At 34.5% G+C, this 19,886-nt stretch overlaps 1 protein-coding gene across 1 annotated transcript in view; it reads right to left on the bottom strand.

Moving 5' to 3' along the window:
• Positions 1 to 19,886, bottom strand: part of RTTN (rotatin) — a 251,719-nt gene that overhangs the window by 23,050 nt on the left and 208,783 nt on the right. Inside the window, 5 exon segments of the mRNA XM_043993343.1 lie at positions 1,051 to 1,148; positions 3,877 to 3,982; positions 8,658 to 8,869; positions 17,695 to 17,832; positions 19,606 to 19,759. Coding sequence (XP_043849278.1) covers positions 1,051 to 1,148; positions 3,877 to 3,982; positions 8,658 to 8,869; positions 17,695 to 17,832; positions 19,606 to 19,759 — 708 coding nt within the window.

Raw genomic sequence — 19,886 nt, 5'->3', positions numbered from 1 at the left:
TTCACATGTGAAACATTATTATTTCACAATAATCCTATGTGATTAATGAAGTTATCATTTGTAAAGTTTGCTGCATAAGGAATATGACTAGCATATTAGAGAGATGGTAGAGAAGGAACAATATGGAAAAGTTCTGCGATTCCAGTGATATTGCTTGGCTGTAAATCATAGAATGCTCTATCTCCAAAGAATTCAGCATAATAAGTCATCCAAAGGGCAAAAAAGAGGTGCTTGTTGGATGTGAGAAGGTTGAAACACAAGACCAATGAAAAACTGTGCATGAGTGACATTATCAGACACATATATGGCTGGGAAAGGAGATGGCTCAGTTAGAGAGGAAAAGCAAGGAATTACTTATACTGCCTGACTCTTCTATTAGTGACTATATAATTTTAAGTAATCTAGGAAATGGCTTCCAGAACAATGAGAATCTCCTCTCACTCGTAGCCATGGAGGATATAAACAAGAGCTGATATGCACCAGATCATATGGTATGGATGGACTGCAATCACTGGAAGAAGTACTGACATTGTAGAAACGCAGGATCAAAGTGCTAAATAACAAATATGAAACTAGACATATGTAATAAGTAATGGGCATACTTATAAGAATGGAATGCTGATATCTATATAGGTATGATTTTTATATATTTGATTTGTATTAAAAACTCATATTCATACCTAATTTTTTTTAAACTGATTACTTTGGTAGTTTGCACAGTACCATTTATTTGTATGAGGAAATGTAAATATGTCTTTAAACAAGAAGCATGATCTAAATTCTAGCTAAAGGATTCTAAAATTATATCAAGATATAATCCCAAATCCTTAAGACTCTGATAATATCATTTAAAAACAAATAATACCCATCTATCAGTACATTCTTCTGTCATCTGATAGCTCATTACATATAACTAGCAGATTAATATACAATTTATTAAAAAAACTATATTGTATCATTTCCTAGCAAAAGAATCTGATAAATATATTGAAAAATTGACAACTAAAGTAATTCTTTTTTTCATAACAAACTTGTAGGTTTTATAGTTACCTTTTTTTTGGGCCCCTTTTTCCTAGGCTTCAGGGAATCTAAGTTCAGTTGCACGTGAATGTGTTTCATTTGTTCTATGCAGCTGTCTATGAGGCCAGCTGAAAGACAAAATCTCTAAGATTTAGAACTGAATTTCCTTGACCACTGTTAGAACTTCCATTTGAAACTAAGACCACAGAAAAGATAATGTTTAGCTTTCTCACCATAGGGTTTATGATTCTGATGAAGAGAAATGGGAGAGAACTTATATGAAAAATCTGCTTGTTTCCAAGATAGTTGGCTACCTCCAAAATCTAAGGTATAAGCCTTTTGTTTTTCCAGGAGGTCACAGATTAAAAACTGAAATGGACTTTAAATGGGGACTAATCTCCATTATTTTACATATGAGAAAATAATAATAATAATAATAATAATAATAATAATATTACTTATATAATGCTTCAATTCAAGGTTTGCAAAGTGCTTTACAAATATTATCTTACTTTATAGACACAACAACCTTGGGTGGCAGAAATGCAGAGGTTGTGATGTACCCAAGGTTACAACAGTTAAAAAGTGTCAGAGGTAGAATTTAAACCAAGGTCGTCTTATTTCAAATCTAGCACTGTCTATTATACCATACTGCCTCTATTATTTACAATAATGTGTTTGTATATCTGATTATAGCTTAAGTTTATCTATGTATAAAGTGGAATGCTGACCCAATACTTTCATTACTGATGATATGAAAATTAAAAGTTCAGTCAAATAAGTGAAATGTTTATGAAAATAGATGGATTAATTTAGAAGGAAAGACCATAAAACTGCATTTTCATAATAATGGCTAATATTTATCATTAATTAAATAGCTAAATTAGCTGAAATATTTAAGCCTCAGAGTACATACTACACCTTTTATTGTCCTCATTTTAGAGAAAAGGAAATAGATTCAAATTGGCTAAGTGACCTGTGTAGGCAGTTATACATCTGGTAAATCTCAGAAGTGGGATCTGAACTGAGGAGTTCTTGACTTCCAAGGCCAGTTCTCTATCTACTACATTCTGTCTCTTCTCATAGTTTACTTAGAGGAGTTTAAGGAGAAGAATAATCATTTGTTGTGTAAACATAAAAAAATGAATGAAATTTAAACAGAAAAAAATGTTGTTTAACACAAAAGGGGCACAAGTTGGCTTTGGTTTTTAGCAGTAACAAAATGCTCTGAAGACATGGTTGAAGAGCCATGAATGAGGCCTGCTTACTGGAAACATTATGTTTATTGACTAAAAGTGAAGTATTTAAAGAGTATTCTTTACTCTTTTAATCTATTCATTTTTAGATTTTATATATAGATATTGTCTACTAAGACCTTTTTAAAAAATATATATTTTAAAGATAATGATAAAAAATGTTTAATTATTCATTTTTCTTCATTTTCATACATTTCTTCCTCAGACTGTATTGTGCTAAAAGAATGATGAAAGTGATCTGTATACATAAGCTGAAAGCCTATCAACAGCAAGAATAAATGCATGAAAATACACCAAGGGGAAATTCTTTTACTAGTAGAAAGCTGAAACTAATAACTTTATAAAGTTTTTTCTCATTTGTTTAATTTTAATCATTAAACAATACATGATACTGAGTACACATGCAGCATATATTAAATAGAACATTAACTATTGACATGTTAGATCATGTCAAAGTACATAAATATTGTCTGAGGATCCATCAGCAATAATTTACTGACAAGAATTATCCTGGTAGTTTCCATTTATCTCCATATATATTGTTAAAGAGCAGCATTTTGAGAATATGTTTATTATACATGATAGGCATTTAGTAAATGTTTGTGGAACTGAATTAAGAGATAGCCACAGGCTTTTGATGCAAAATCAAATGATTTGAGTTGACTGATCCTAGAGAAGAAAGGACAGATGGATAATGACTTTCTTCAAGTATATAAAAAGTTACTATTATAAAGTATTGATTTACTATCCTCCGATCCTTTAAATAGAAAGACTAGAGAAAATAGGTTTTATTAATAGAAAATTGGAATAATCCTTTAAAGCTTATCTAGTCCAAACTCTTCATTTTACAGATGAGGCACAGACAGAGGTGAGTGACAAATCCATATCGAGTGGCCTCACATTGAGTATTTTTTCCCCACTATACTACAATATTTTGTAGTGAGAATGAAAGTCTACACATGGACAACCTCAGTATACTGCTACCACTGAAATATTACAAACAAAAATAGGAAGGCCTTGAGCACACTGAGTTGGTCTTCCATTCAGGATTTGTAGCAAGGTATGGAAAAGAATCACACAGGATGAGGAGGCACAGAAAGCTTCAAAAGTGCATCAGTGGAGGGAGTTGCCACAAATCCACTAACAAAATTAAATACTAGAATTTTGCTTTCCAGACATCTTTAAAAGGATGAAAGAAAACAATCTTGGAAGCTTAACAAGAAATTCTACACCAAGGTATAGGATAGACAACATGACATCAATACATCATTTTTGGAAAACTGTACATACTGAATGGTGCTTAAATGTGAAACAAATACTACAGGGAGAATGCTCTAACTACTAATATGGCACAACTTAATGTCACTAATTACTCAAAACAAAGCCTGTTTATTCCTTTAAGATACTGTGTTCTGATAAATATTTAGGAAAGGGTAGGTCCTGATAATAAACATTTTAGAATTTAGCTGAATTATAAACTTAAATGATCTGTATTATTTTTAGTCTTCCAATTTCACTAAGTGACATATTCTCTGAAACAGAAGTCAAAATATCTTCTAAAACACTTTGATTTGCAGTGCTCAAGTATTTTAAGACTTACCATTCCAGGCATATTTCTGAGCTTTTTTACTGACAGCTAGAAGTGACAGCAAAGCACTTATGACAAACCTTTTCAGTGTATCCTTGGAGGATTGTTTTTCATAGCTCTATAAAAAATGAAAATAAATACATACAAACATAATATACAGTACAACACACACACAATTGCCTATCTCAGAAGACTACAAATGGATGGTGAAGAAAAATGATTTATTGTAATAGGCCCATAGCATTTGAAGTTTAACATGGCAGTAAGTTATCAACTAAAATTACTGGAACTATACAGAGCATCATACTGAATGAATATTTGAGTGGTCTCTATGGATGGAACTACATAAAGAATTTAGAAAGTGTGAAGAAAATATAATATCTACACTCAAGAAGTTCTTCATTTAAAGCAGAAAAGATAAATATTTAGAACTAAATAAATAATAAATATAGTTCTCAGGCTACTCAAGCCTCACCACTGTGGTATTACTCCTTTGCTATAATTCATGCTGTAGGTCTTTCTCTTTCCTTCTTGGGATGGAAACTTACTTATTCTGTGGTGAATTCCCTTAGAAATTTGGTAAGTAATTGGCTAGTTAATTTAATTATGAATTCTTTTTTTTTTTTTTTTGGTGAGACAATTGGGATTAAATGACTTGCCCAGGGTCACACAGCTAGTAACTGTTAAGTGTCTGAGGCTGGATTTGAACTCAGGTCCTCCTGAATCCAGGGCTGGTGCTTTATCCACTGTACCATCTAGCTGCCCCTAATGAATTAATTCTTGCTTAGGTATTAATGGTAAATAACTGATTCAATATATTAACTCAGAAGAAATGGTAATGAAGGCTTTCCAGGCCAGGTAGGAACAATTAGGGAGATATTTCTGCAGAGCAGGACCTTTTGGACCTGTCAAATCACATAACAATAGACTGCCACTTTCCCCAGTGGCAGATAATGTTTGTGAAAATGCTTTGAAATCAATAAAATTTGTAAAAACACTCTGAAATATAAATCATGACTATGGAAGGATGACACTTCTTTAAATGTCTAGAGAGAAAATTCAGAAAAGCTTAATGAAGGTAACATGTAAAATAAAACTTTAAAGGAATGAGAAAAAAAGTTTTAGAAATAGGAATAGGAAAGGAAAGTTAAAATAAGAATTAGGTAAGCACCCAACTAGAACCAAGACTGCACATAGGGGAACAGCAGGAGGCAGGGGTAGGATGGATCAATTAGTAATAGTCTTAAAACCCTAGGAGTATGACTTCGATAGACTGGAGACTGAAGCCACTAATTTTAGCTTTGAATCAGCTTCAATTCAAGGACTCTTTCAAAAATAACTACTATATGCAAGGCAATGTACTTGGTACCAGAGGTACAAAGTAAAAACTTAAATAGTGTCTGACAAAAGAAGCTTTCTCAAGGCTAGGGACCATATCTTAGAGTTCTTCCCCATATTACCTAGGATAGTGCTTTAAACACAGTACATGCTCAATGAGCACTTTGTTGATTTGAGAATGGAAACAAAGCCATCTAAGTAATGGTTGATAAAGATGGCTTTTGTGGTCATAAAGAAAGGAGCCTAAATAAATGCTTCAACAGTGGGATTAATATGGAATGTCTTGCTTTTCTGTGATGTTACAAGAAAAATAAAAGTGACCTAAATTAGCTGACGATCATAAGTAGAAAACAAAGAATATGCTAGGTTAGATACATCATTTACTTAATCTTCATAAGTATGGTACAATGGAAAGAATTTAAAGACCTGAGAATCTGTACTTGAATTCTGGATTTGCCACTCAAGGTTGTGGAGTACAATGGAGTAGGGAGATGACATGGTTGGATAGCTGAATGAAGGATGGATGGATATGAAGAGAGACATCTATCAGCAGGGTCTTGTAATAGTCCAAGCATGAGTTGATAAGGGCCTATATTAGGATGGTGACAATATCAGATGAGAGAAGGGGGTGTATTTGAGAGATGTTGCAAAGGTGAAATCAATAGGCCTTGATAAAAGATTAGATATAGGGACTGAGAGATAGAAATAAGTGATCTAAGGTCATTTAGGTTCTAAGAGTCAGATGAAGGATTTGAATGCAGGTCTTCCTAATTTGAATTCCCCCTGTACTCTGTCCAAAATATAACAGACTGTTATATTTATTTTATCTTTATTTACATGCAGCTAGTTAGAATAGTGAATAGAGTGTTGGACTTGGATTTTTAAAAAACTGAGTTTAAATTTTGCCTCAGGTATAACTGTGACCCTGACACAATTTCTAAGTCTCAGTTTCTCAAAAAGGGTGATAATAATAGCAACCACCTCACTGGGCATTCCTTTAGCCCACCTCAGCTACACACAAGGATGGTAATACCTCTTCATCTTGCCACCACTCACAAATGTGCCATCATCATGTTGAAAAATTCTGAAATCTCTTCTTCCATCCATAACTGGCTGGCTTTTCACTTCTTCCTCTGCCTTCCCTTATAAAAAACCCATTCTTTATTTGTATTGTGAAATCTCCTTGACCCCTCAAGTCCATTTCAGGCTATCTCCCCTATACTAAACACTCCTCTTTTCCCAATCTTGATCCCTTGGGAAGCCAATTCAACTTTTACACTCTCCTCTCTTGAATCCCTGGCCTCTTTATCATATCACCAATTATGTCTCAGCCTTGGATCACCTCCACCATTTGTTGTCTTTGCTTCTACATACATATTGTTGAAAGAAAGGCAGAGAAAATCAGGCAACTGTTCTCACTAGGTCCACTATAAATTTATGTTACATAACCTCAAATGAGCCCTCACTGCTATATGGCAGTTCTACTAGACTTCCCTTATCAATTCACTATCCCACTCTTCAAGGCAGCTAAAGTATTTCATTCCCTCCTCAGGCCTCGCATGCATGGTTCCCCCTCTCCCCCTCTCTCAATTGAGAACCTTGACATGTTTTACAGGAAAACAATGAGGCTATTTGACATGAGCTTCCCTTTCTCCCCTCTTTCTCATCTCCTATGACTCAGGTGCCTTTTGCCACTATCTCTACCTTCCCCTGGGTTTTACAGGATGAAGTATCCTTACTCCTTACCAAGACTAACTTTTTTCCTGTTCAAGTGATCTCATTCTATCCTTTTTCCTCCAAAAGACTATCCTCTCTGTCATTCCCACTCTATTTTTAACCTCCTGACTATTGCTATCATCATGAAAAAACATGGAAGAAGAGGGATGATCAGAGGTGTCAAAAGCTACAAAAAGATCAAGAGAGATGAAGAAAAGGCCATTATATTGGGCAATTACATGATTATTGGTAACTTTAGAGTATAGTTTCAGTGGAATGATGAACTTGGAAGCAATATAGAAAGGAGCTAAAATGCATGACTAGGCTGAGCTACCATAACCCAGTTTCCCTTAGCCTTCTGCTTCACAACACTACCCTGTTAGAGACTATAAGATTACATTTCACCCACCATCTATTATTACCTTATGGGAAGCAAACTCCCACCACCTGTTATTTTCTAGATACCTATATTATATGTTTCTGTTATAGTATACTGGTTACTTAGGAATAAACTTAAACTCTCCAACATTCCTTCTCTCATTCCCATCTTCTTCAACCCAACCCCACCTATGTGTCATTCCAATCCTGTCTACCTCTTCCACTATCCTCTCTGGAGTTTCTATTCCATAATGTATAAGCCTCCCTTTACTCTGAAAGTACCCTGAGGGAGAGAGGAGGTAGTATATGCGAAGACATCCAAACAACTCAAACAAACACCAACTCAACCACCTCTCTTCAGAATACAATGGAAGCAGTTCATGACTCTGTCCAAAAGCCCCTGTAATAGCAGTGCTCCTCAAGTCACCGTCATCATCCAAGGGCAACAACTTTTGGAGAGAATGAGACTGCATCACCATGACTACTATGCATAGGCAAGTAAATTCAAGAGGTCCAGGAACAGCACCCTATGCCCCCCTCCCCCTAGCCCTACTTCTAGTCTGATCGCATAGCCATAGTCCAGGGAAGCAATCCTGCAGCAGATCTGACCTGGCAAATACTTCTGTGCTGCCTTTCCCACCTCCTCAGCAGTCACAACAACAAAACTCAGAAAAGAAACTGCTTGTCACTAAAGTTCTTGGCACTGCAAAATGGTTCTACTTCAGAAAAAGATATGGTTTTATTAATAGAAATGACACTAAAAAGATGCACTACCATCTGCCTTGCTGCTGTACCCTACAGACCACTAGACTTTGCCATCTGACTTATTTCTGAAATCTCCTATATGTGTATATTGCCTTATAGCACTATTTAATTCCAATCAAAACAATAATTGCATCTGTCAAACATTTCAGTGATGGCAAATTCAATTCAAGAATTATTTGTGGGGGCAGCTAGGTGGCGCAGTGGATAGAGCACCGGCCCTGAATTCAGGAGTACCTAAGTTCAAATCCAGCCTCAGACACTTAACACTTACTAGCTGTGTGACCCTGGGGCAAGTCACTTAAACCCAATTGCCTCACTTAAAAAAAAAAAAAGAATTATTTGTGATGAACAAAATTTGAGGGTAATATTTTAAGGGTGCAGAGTGCACAAGATCATAATAGCAAGTTGGGCTTAGAGGAGCCCATTTACACACAGAAGTACTAATATATATGCATATATTTGTGAATTACCTGTAAAGTTCACAGATACTAAATAAGTTATGTTTCTGTATTTTTCTCATAGTAACAATATTTTCAAGATAAATACAGTGAATATAATGATTTCACGGAGTAATTAAAAATAAGGAAGAGAGATACCTCAAGAATAACTTTAAAAAGTTGTTCTACAGATTCCTTATTTCCATCATCTGCATCAAGAAGTGAAGCCATTGTTGGACTGTGGCTTGGATTTCGTTTCTCTGATAGACATCTCTTCCCTTCTTCAGTCAGGAGAATGGAAAGGAATTGCATGCAGGCTGTATAGAGGTTAGGGTATGTGGTAGAAAAACCCACGCATTTGCAAACTGTATCTAAAAGGTAAAGGGAATTCAGATGTAAATGGTTAGATTCTCCCCAAATTTAACAGTGAAATGAGCAAATTGATTAGGGAATTAAAAATAGTACAATGCTATTTCTAAGGAGTGAAAAAAAAAATCTTACAGTGCATATGTTACATATTTAACTTTTAGTGATAGTGAATAAGTAAAATGTTAATTATTAACTCAACTTTATTAAAATAAAAAGCAAAATCATTAAACCTTTATAACATACTTAATTCTCTTTAGGTGCCAACATGTATATTTGTATTATGTAGTGCCTGACAGGTTAATATGCACAATTGTCTTTAAAAATTTTACATAAATATGTATCAATAATAAATATTGTTATAGCTGTCTTGTTATTTATAGTAATTAGAATAAATAAAAACTAATCACAAGAACAGTAATTATAATAGCTTACAAATAGTATGTAAAGGTTTACAAAGTAGTTTTCTCATAAAAATTCTATAAGATAGTACTGAAGAATTACTATCCCTATTATTTATTTAAGAAGTTAAGCAACTTGTTTAGGGTCACATGACTGTCAGAGTCAGAAATCAAAGGTCACATGATTCCATGTATTGTGCTATCTCCACTATATAACATTGCCTTTAACATAAATTTTTCAGAAAATAGTTTCCATATTTGCAAATCATTTATCCACAGGGCTTACCTGGCCTGCCCAATTCCATCACCAGAAAGACACTATTTTCAGCCATCTAGAACTCCACAAAGCCAGGCTGGCGTTCCCTATTACATCCTGCTCGAAGTACCCTCTCTTGCCACCTCCAGATATACAGGGCTTGTTTTCTCCCTGCCTGTGAAACCTGACTAGCTACCTCCAACTTCTCTCACTTTCCAGCCAGAAACAATTGCCTAACACCCTGGGAAAACAGCTAGAGATGAACCCCTGTGGTCAGTGGAAATCTACGTGAACTCAATCTTCAATGATTAACATACTTCCTCTCAGTTCACCCTGTATACATCTTGTTTAATCATGGTCATTTCCAAGTTGTCTTTTCCATTAGATTGCGATCTCCTTAAGAGTAGAGAATGATTTTTGTCTTTTTTGTTTTTTTGTATTTCCAGTGCTTAATACAGTACGTGGCACATTAAAGGTGCTTGCTAGATGACTTGACTTCAAATATCTGTAAGCTGTACTGTATATATGTATACATATTACGATTTAGAGAGGCAGTGAGTTCCTGGAGTAGAAAGTATGAGAGGGTTAAAGTCAGGAAGACCCGAGTTCAAATCTTGCTTCAGATATTAGCTGTGTAATTCTGGGCCAGTCATTTAACCTCTCTCAGTTTCAGTTTCCTCATCTGTAAAAGAGGTATAAGAATAATATTTACCTTATAGGGTTGCTGTGAGGACCAAGTAATATAACATATGTAAAGCATTTTGTTCACCTTAAAATGATTTAAAAAATGGTATTACCATTATTATTACTATGGAACAGGGAAATAGGGGATGGAACAGGAGAATCAAAAAGGCTTGAGTTCAAATCTGACCTCAGATATTTATTAGTTGTATGACCCCGGGCAAATCACTTAATCATTGTCTGATAATTTCACATGTACAACCTATATCTGATTGTTTACCATCTCAGAGCAGGGACAGGGGGAGGAAGGGATAGAATTTAGAACTCAAAATTTTAAATGAAAATGTTTTTTAAAAATCATTGTTTGGGGCAGCTAGGTGGAGCAGTGGATAAAGCACTGGTCTTGGATTCAGGAGGACCTGAGCTCAAATCCGGCCTCAGACACTTGACACTTACTAGTGGTGTGACCCTGGGCAAGTCACTTAACCCTCAATGCCCCGCAAAAAAAAAAAAAACATTGTTTGCCTTAGATTCTGTAAAATGGTATAACAATAGCAACTACCCTATAGGGTATTTGTGAGGATGAAATGAAATAATATTCGTAAAGCACATTGAAAACCTTACAGTACTATATAAAAGCTATTTATTACTATTATATTATATTATATTATATTACTATTATATATTATTATTAAGGAATAACAATGAGTATATTCTGTTTTTATTTATAATTGTATTATCTAAACTGCTTACTTATTTAAGAAGTTCTACCACCAATAGCAAAGGAAAGTTGTGGTTTCACAAATATGTTTTCAATTTCATACAATTTGCATATAACAGACAACCAATCTCAGCCAATATTTCATATAACATTGCAAAAAAGTCATAAAGTCTTACTCAAGCAAAATCAATTAATTTTTTGTAATTATTTTATTATTTTCCACTTACAAATAAGGATAGTTTTCAACATTTGTTTTCATAAGATTTTTAGTTCCAAATTTTTTTCTCCCACCCTCCTTTTCCTCCCTCCTCCCAAAGACAGAAAGCAGTCTGATATATGTTGTATATGTACAATCACATTAAACATATTTCTACATTAGTCATCCTGTGAAAGAAGAATCAGAGCAGAAGGGAAAAATCTCAAAAAAAAAAAAAGGAGGAAAAAAAACAGTCCAAAAGAAGAAACAGTATGGTTCAATCTGCATTCATAATTCACAGTTCTTTTTTCTGGAGGTTGAGAACATTTTTTATCATGAGTTCTTTGAAACTGTTTTGGATCATTGCACTGCTGAGAAAAGTCAAGTCTAACCTCATTGTTCATCACACAATGTTGCTTTTACTGTGTACAATGTTCTCCTGCTTCTGCTCCTCCCAGTCAGCATCAGTTCATGTAAGTTCTTCCAGGTTTCTCTGAACTCCTCCTGCTCATCGTTTCTTACAGCACAATAGTATTCCATTACATTCATATACCACAATTTGTTTAGCCATTCCCCTATTGATGGGCATTCCCTTGATTTCCAATTGTTTGACACTACAAAGAGAGCTGCTATAAATAGTTTTGTACATGTGGGTCCTTTTCCCTTTTCTAGGGTCTCTTTGGGATACAGATCTAGCACTGGGTCAAGGGGTATGAACAGTCACATAGCCCTTTAGGCATAGTTCCAAATTGCTCTCCAGAATAGCTGGATGAGTTCACAGCTCTACCAACAATGCATTAGTGTTCCAATTTTTCCACAGCTTCTCCAACATTTATTATTTTCCTTTATAGTCATATTAGCCAATCTGATAGCTATCAGGTGGTACCTCAGCGTTGTTTTAATTTGCATCTCTCTAATCAATAGTGATCTAGAGCATTTTTTCATATGGTGATAGCTTTGATTTCTTCATCAGAAAACTGCCTGTTCATATCCTTTGACCATTTCTCAATTGGGGAATGACTTATATTCTTATAAATTTTACTTAGTTTCCTCTATATTTTAGAAATGAGGCCTTTATCAGAAATGCTGGCTGTAAAAATTGTTTCCGTTTTCTGCCTCCCTTATAATTTTGGCTGCATTGCTTCTGTTTGTACAAAAACTTTTAAATTTAATCTAATCAAACTCTTCCATCTTGCATTTCATAATATTCTCTATCTCTTGTTTGGACATAAATTGTTTTCCTTTTCAGAGATCTGATAGGTAAACTATTCCTTCCTCCCTCTCCTCATTTATCTATGCTATCACCCTTTATGTTTAAATCTTGAACCCATTTTGACCTTATTTTTGTATAAGGTATAAGATGTTGGTCTATGCCTAGTTTCTGCCATAATATCTTCCAGTATTCCCAGCAGTTTTTGTCAAATACTGAGTTCTTATCGCAGAAACTAGAGTTGTTGGGTTTATACAACAGTAGATTACTAGTCATTTACTACTGTGTCTCCTGTGCCTAACCTATGCCATTGATCCACTACTTTATTTCTTAGCCAGTACCAAATAATTTTAATGACTGCTGCTTTATATTAAAGTTTCAGATTTGGTACAGCTAGCCCACCTTCCTAGGCATTTTTTTCATTAGTTCCCTTGATATTCTTGACTTTTCGTTTTTCCAGATGAATTTTGTTATTAATTTTTCTAACTCTATAAAAGAATTTTTAGGTAGTCTGATTAGTATGGCACTGAATAAGTAAATTAATTTAGGTAGAATTACCATTTTTATTATATTAGCTTGGCTTATCCATGAGCACTTGATATTTTTCCAATTACACAGATCTGTTTTTATTTGTGTGAAAAGTGTTTGTAATTGTGTTCATAGAGTTCCTGGGTTTGTCTTAGCAAGTAGATGCCCAAGTATTTTATATTGTCTACCATTACTTTAAATGGAATTTCTCTTTCTATCTCTTGCTGCTGAACTTTGTTGATCATGTATAGAAATGCTGATGATTTATGTGGATTTATTTTATATCCTGCAACTTTGCTAAAGTTGTTAATTGTTTCAAGTAATTTTTGAGTTGATTCTTTAGGATTCTCTAAGTATACCATCATATCATCTGCAAAGAGTGAAAGTTTTGTTTCCCCCTTGCCTATTCTAATTCCTTTAATTCCTTTTTTTCTCTTGTTGCTATAGCTAACATTTCCAGTACAATATTAATTAATAGAGGTGATAATGGGCATCCCTGTTTCACCCCTGATCTTACTGGGAAGGCCTCTAACTTATCTCAATTAAATATGATGCTTGCTGATGGCTTTAGGTAGATACTGCTTATTATTTCAAGGAAAGCTCCACTTATTTCTATGCTCTCTAGTGTTTTTAATAGGAATGAGTGTTGTATTATGTCAAATGCTTTCTCTGCATCTATTGAGGTAATCATTTGACTTTGGTTAGTTTTGTTATTGATGTGGTTGATTATATTAATAGTTTTTCTAATATTGAACCAGCCTTGCATTCCTGGTATAAATTCCACCTGGTCATAGTGTATTTTCCTGGTGACCACTTGCTGTAAGATTTTTGCATCAATATTCATTAGGGAAATTGGTCTATAATTTTCTTTCTCTGTTTTGGCTCTGCTTGGTTTTGGTATCAACATCATATTTGTGTCATAAAAGGAATTTGGTAGAACTCCTTCTTCACCTATTTTCCCAAATAATTTGTATAGTATAGGAATTAATTGTTCTTTAAATAAGTTTAGTATTATTAATTATCCTCATTTTAAAACAATTCACAAACTATTCAAACAATAAATATTTATGAATTACTATGTGCTAGGTAGTGTGCTAGGTAAGCACAGGGGTTACAGAAACATAAGTAAAACAGTAACTGCTTACAATTTTATTGCTCATTCCAGTCATCTGATTGTTGGAGTAATTCTCATTTACTTACACATGAAGCTCTATCTCCCCATCTCTGTTTCTTTGTATCAGTTGCCCTCTGTTCCTGGAAAGCGCTTCCTCCTGACTTCCTTTAAAACTAAGTTCCAATTCTACCTTCTATAAAAGGCTTTTTCTCCATCATCCAACTTATCCCCCTCCAAGGCTACAGTCCATCTATTCTCTACTTATCTTCTATGTATTGACATGTATATGTTGTTTCCCCCATGATAATGTAAGTTCCCTGAGAGCAGGGACAATTTTTGTTTTTTCTTTGGTTTTCCAGAGTGTTTCTGAGTCCCTGGAAAATAGTAAGTATTTCATTAATGTGTATTGATTGATTGATCAATATTTTTGGATATTAACACCTTTAATTATGGTACAGGGGTTTCTTTAGGTCACATTCTGTAACAAAATTATTATAAACAAAATACTAATGAATCTGCTTGTTGTTCTAAATACAGACTATTTAGACACATACCTAAATGTAATCCAAAACAACTCATAGTCTATATCAACCACAATAAGTAATAAAATGTATTAAAGAAATTATTATGATCTAGTCAGATTTCACATAGGAGTTCAGGGCTACATATTTTAACAGGAACATTGACAAAATGGAGTATATCCATCATGTCATGGCTTTGATGGTAAGAGGACTTGGAAATTATGGCATAAAAACATCAGCTGAAGGAATATGAATATTGAGCCTAGAGAAAAGTCTATTTGATATTTACCTATAATAACAAGAAGAAGCACTGACATTTGTAAAGTGCTCTATGGTTCATGAAACACTTTTACAGACAATATCTAAATTGATTTTTAACAGCACCTCATGAGGTAGGTAATATAGAAATTATTATCCCCATTTTTAAAAAAAGGCAAAAAGAGTCAAACTTGACTTGCCTAAGATCACTGAACCCTGCTGTTCTGGCTCCAAATCTGTGCCCTTTTCACTAACCCATTTATTGCTGTTGTTCAGTTATTAGTCATGTTCAACTTTTTGTGACCCTACATGCCAGGCCCTTTTGTCCTCCACTATCTCCCAAGCTCATGTTCATTGCTTCCATAACACTATCCATTTCAAGCTCTGTTATCTCTTATTCGTTTTGCCTTCAATCTTTGCCATCATCAGTCTTTTCAAATGTGTCCTGTCTTCTTATTATGTGGCCAAAGTATTTAAGCTTCAGGATTTTTCCTTCCAATAAATAATAAGAGTAAATTTTTTTTTTAAGTATTGACTGATTTGAGAGTCCAAGGAACTCTCAAGTCTTCTCCAGTACCACAATTCAAAAGCATCAATTCTATAGTGCTCAGCTTTCCTTACAGGCCAACTCTTACAGCTGTAAATTACTATCAGAAAACCGGGGGGTTGGGGGGGGGCAGCTAGATGGCGCAAGTGGTTAAAGCACTGGCCCTGGATTCAGGAGTCCCTGAGTTCAAATCCAGCCTCTGACACTTGACACTTACTAGCTGTGTGACCCTGGGCAAGTCACTTAACCCCCATTGCCTGCCAAAAAAAAAAAAGAAAAGAAAGAAAAAGAAAACCACAGCTTTGCCCATACAGACGTCTGTTGGCAAGGTGATATCTCTGCTTTTTTGTATGTGTCCAAATTTGTCATAGTTTTCCTTCCAAGGATCAAGCATCTTTTAATTTCATGGCTGCAGTCGATATCTGCCGTGATCTTTGAGCCCCAAAATATAAAGTCTGAAACTGCTTCCATTTATTCTCCTATTTGCCAGGAAGTATTAGGACCAGATGCCATCATCACTAAACCCTAACTACCTTTAAATATTTTAAGGGTTATCATGTAGAAAAAGAATTAAGTCTATTTGTCTGATCCCCTTTAATGATAGTGCCTTCCCTCTAAGATATCTCTGGTTAATCCTATCTAAATATTGTTAGTACATACTTGTTTGTATGTTAACTCCCCTTCTGACTGTAAACTCCTTGAAATCAGGGCCTTTTTGCCTTTCTTTGAACCCCTAGAACTTAGCACAGTACAGTGGTACATGGTTAAGTGCTTAATAAATGCTTGTTGACTTATCTTGTCCCAGAGGACAGAACTAAAACTAATGGGTAGGCATTACAGGAAGTCACATTTCAATTAAATATAGTGAAACTTCCTAAAAATTCAAACTGTCTAAAACTAATTTGTGTTACCTTAGAACAAGGGTTCTTAACTTTTTTTTTGCATCATGGATTCCTCTAGCATTCTGGTGAAGATTTTGAAACCCTTCTCAGATTAATGTTTTTAAATGTATAATATAAAATAGTACGATCATAAAGGAAATCAATTTTAGTGAAATAAAGTTATCAAAATACATTTTTTTTTAAAAAAAACAAGATCATAGGAACTCTTGACTTAGAAGGCAGTAAACCTTCTTCCCACTATCAATTAAAGTGTTTTTAAGCAGAAAGACTACCTGTCCCGGAAATTTTAGATGAGGATCACATTTTGAGGAGAAGTTGGGCTAAATAATCTATGAGTTTTTTCCAATTCTTTAATTCTCTAATTGAGCTTTTATGTAAGTAAATTGTACTTAAAGTCTTCCTCAGTCAAGAGATAAATTAACATTTCGAAAGTGGGAAAAATATGCCAGTTATAGAGATGAATTTTAACCATTAAAGTTGATTCTGTACTAAAACAATTTATGTAGCTTCCAAACATACATTTTTTACCAGAAGCAACAAGGTAAGACATCTTTTAGTCGGCCAATAAGCAATTTGGCATCTTTTATTGTCATCTACCTGAAAAGGTTGGAGAAAGAGAGGTTTATTTGTCTTAGACAAATAGATGTATTAACTGAACTAAATTAAAGGCCCAACTTAATATCATTGTTGGCATATGAAGCATACTAGATTTTCCCACTACATACAAGAAAATTCCAGACTTTTTTCAGGAATAACTTTCAACATGAATCCCTTATGGAGGTTCAAGTATAAACATACCAATGACAAGAATGTCAAGAGTTTTATTTCTTGCTCTTTCCCTTAATGTTCCAGTTCTAAATCATACCTCACAATCACCAGCAGATGTACAGAAGCTATGTCTTCAGAACAATAAAATAACAGATTGAAAGTTATCACAGAAATAAAAATCTCAGTTACTTTGAAAATGATTCAATAAGATATTTTGTCTTGAAATAGAATTCAATTGTAGCCATTTATATTAACATACTTATTATTGTGTTGAAATCTACTCAAAAGTTAAAAGTAAATAACATTACCAATTAAAGATGAAAATTATGAAAGGGTGAAATACAGCATTCATTTCACTTTGTCATCTAAGTATTTCTTTACTCAGTTATTATTAAGAGAATTCTAATAAAATTTCAGCAATGAGAAACATGAATACTAAATTTGCCTTTCCTGATGTTGTCTTAAAAGTTCATGTATCTATGTTTGTAATATTAAGTTAGACTGCAAACTCTTCCAGAAAGGCACCCTTCTCTTCTTTTTATACCCATAATAGAAATTTAAATGCCTATTGTGATCTCTCAATAGATATATATACAGACACACACACACACACACACACAAACACACACTGTTTGATTGTGGATTACTTCCTCCCAGCTACTCAATAAAAACTATCCTTATCTATTGTTAGCAGGAAAGTACCAAATCATTTAAAAGTTGGGGTTACCAATGATAGCTGGCCAATCCTTTGCCAGAGCTTCTGTTACAGATGGAAGGGATGTCTGACTAGTTTTCCTCAGTAATGCAGCCAGGAGGTTAAATATGTCAGTCCATGACTGATAAAAGGAACATCGTAATTCAGTATCTGTAAAATCAATATCAGAGATTTCAATCAAGCAGTGTTCTGAATATGCCACATGACCACAAAAGCCTCATTAAATTTTAAATAAAAGGTTATGCACTTGTCAACTGCAGAAAAATGTAAAGCAGCTAGGTTCCAAATGCATTTCAATTAGCTTTTCTTTTGTATTTCTGCTTTGAAAATGGAAAAAAAAATACTTTTGTTCAGGAATTTTCAAAGCTCTTTTAAAATTAATAACTAAACTGTTGCTAGACATAGGTTAGTGAAAATAATGATCACCATGCAAATATAAAGATAAATACCCCTTAGCTATAAGAGAAAAAAGGAGTACCGAGCTAAAATTAAACGCCAATTAAGAACTACCTCTGTACAATATGTTACAAAGATCTGCCTTAGTTATTTGATGTGCTTGTGTTAAAGTACTGAAAAATCTTCTGAAAAACATGAAGACAGGTCAAATCGGCTGAAGATGAGAAACAACAAGGGTTACTCTGAAGAGACCTGGCTCCTTCCTTACCCTCAGGTCCTTCTAGTCCTAATTTTGGGTTGTGGGGGCAGTAATCCTTAGTTCTGATCAGAAAATTGGGAAGGGACTTTATTAAAGTATGCAGAATCTGGCTGAGTGGTACCTTGCTCCATAACTAGCAAGGGTTATACCCCTGGTAAAAAGAAGAGAAAATTATGTCCTTTAACTGTCTTTCTCCAAATCTTTTTATTTACTTTTTTGTTTTGTTTTGTTTTGTTTTGTTTTGTTTTGTTTTGGTGAGGCAGTTGGAGTTAAGTGACTTGCCCAGGGTCACACAGCTAGTAATTGTTAAATGTCTGAGGTCGGGTTTGAACTCGGGTCCTCCTGAACGCAGGGCCAGTGCTCTATCCACTGCGCCACCTAGCTGCCCCCTTTCTATTTACTTTTAAGTTTATTTTTGATCCCACCCAGATGTGGGATTTCACTGGCATATGAAATTCCAGGTAAGAAAATTCCCTCTCCCAGTGATGATCAGCTACTCTTCTACAATTTATGGTCTTCCAGAGTTTCCTGGGGCACTGAGAGATTATATGCTTTGCCCAGGATCACAGAGCCAGCATGTGTCCTAGATCTTCCTGACTCAAAGGCTTCTTTTTATCTCCCAATACAGTCACTCTGCCTCTCTCTTCCCCAAAAGACTCCCTTTAAAATTGAGCATGCATATAAATTTCAAAGAAACACAGAGAATCAGTACAAAGCTTTACATGTATACCATTACAACCAATTAGCTTCATCTAATAAATATATATTTTATTTGTTATTTAGCATAATGTTTAATTTTGTTTTTTTTTAAATCATGCCTTCTCTAATTTCGAAGAACCTGGATGTTGCTGATGAAGTGTCATGAACAACTTCAACTAGATTACCTGTCTCCAGTGTATCCAAAGTTCCGTTAGCTAGTGATATTCCCAAACCCTAACTGAGAAAACACATTCTTAGGACTACAGAAATCACAGTACACTTTAGAAGTCAACAGCACCTAAGGTTACTTGTTCCTACTGACACCATGTACATTTACTTCCCTTCTTCAACTATAAAATTACATTGACTTTCCTTGAACTCACTTTCCTAGATCCACTTAAATTCATCAAGACAACTAAGCAAGTTAAAAGATTTTCTAAACATTAGCAAGGAACAAATTAAATAAATAAATCTATGGAGAACTATACAGTACACAGCAAATCTGAGTTAATTTTTCTGGATCAATCCTACCATCTCTCTAGACTAAAAAACAAAAAATGATACATTACCAATGTTGTCTTTAGTGCACATGGTAAGAACTGTGAAGATTTTTTCTAGCAGAGGTTTTAGTAGCTCATCCTGGTTCACAGGACTGGGATCTATCAATAAACATGACATCAGAAGTCTAGACAGAGAACACAAATACTCCAGTAGGAATGAAACCTGTTGAATGAAATAAGCAAGAAACAAAATCAATCATAGGATTGAGTTGGAAAGGACATAAGAGATTATCTATCTCAACTCTGTCTTTTTTACAGTTGAGGAAACTGGGACTAAGATTAGCTAAGTG

The sequence above is a fragment of the Dromiciops gliroides genome, chromosome 1 (genome assembly GCF_019393635.1).
Source record: "Dromiciops gliroides isolate mDroGli1 chromosome 1, mDroGli1.pri, whole genome shotgun sequence".
Classification (NCBI taxonomy): Eukaryota; Metazoa; Chordata; class Mammalia; order Microbiotheria; family Microbiotheriidae; genus Dromiciops; species Dromiciops gliroides.
The sequence above is the reverse complement of the archived record's forward strand: the minus strand, read 5'-3'. Positions and strand labels throughout refer to the sequence as shown.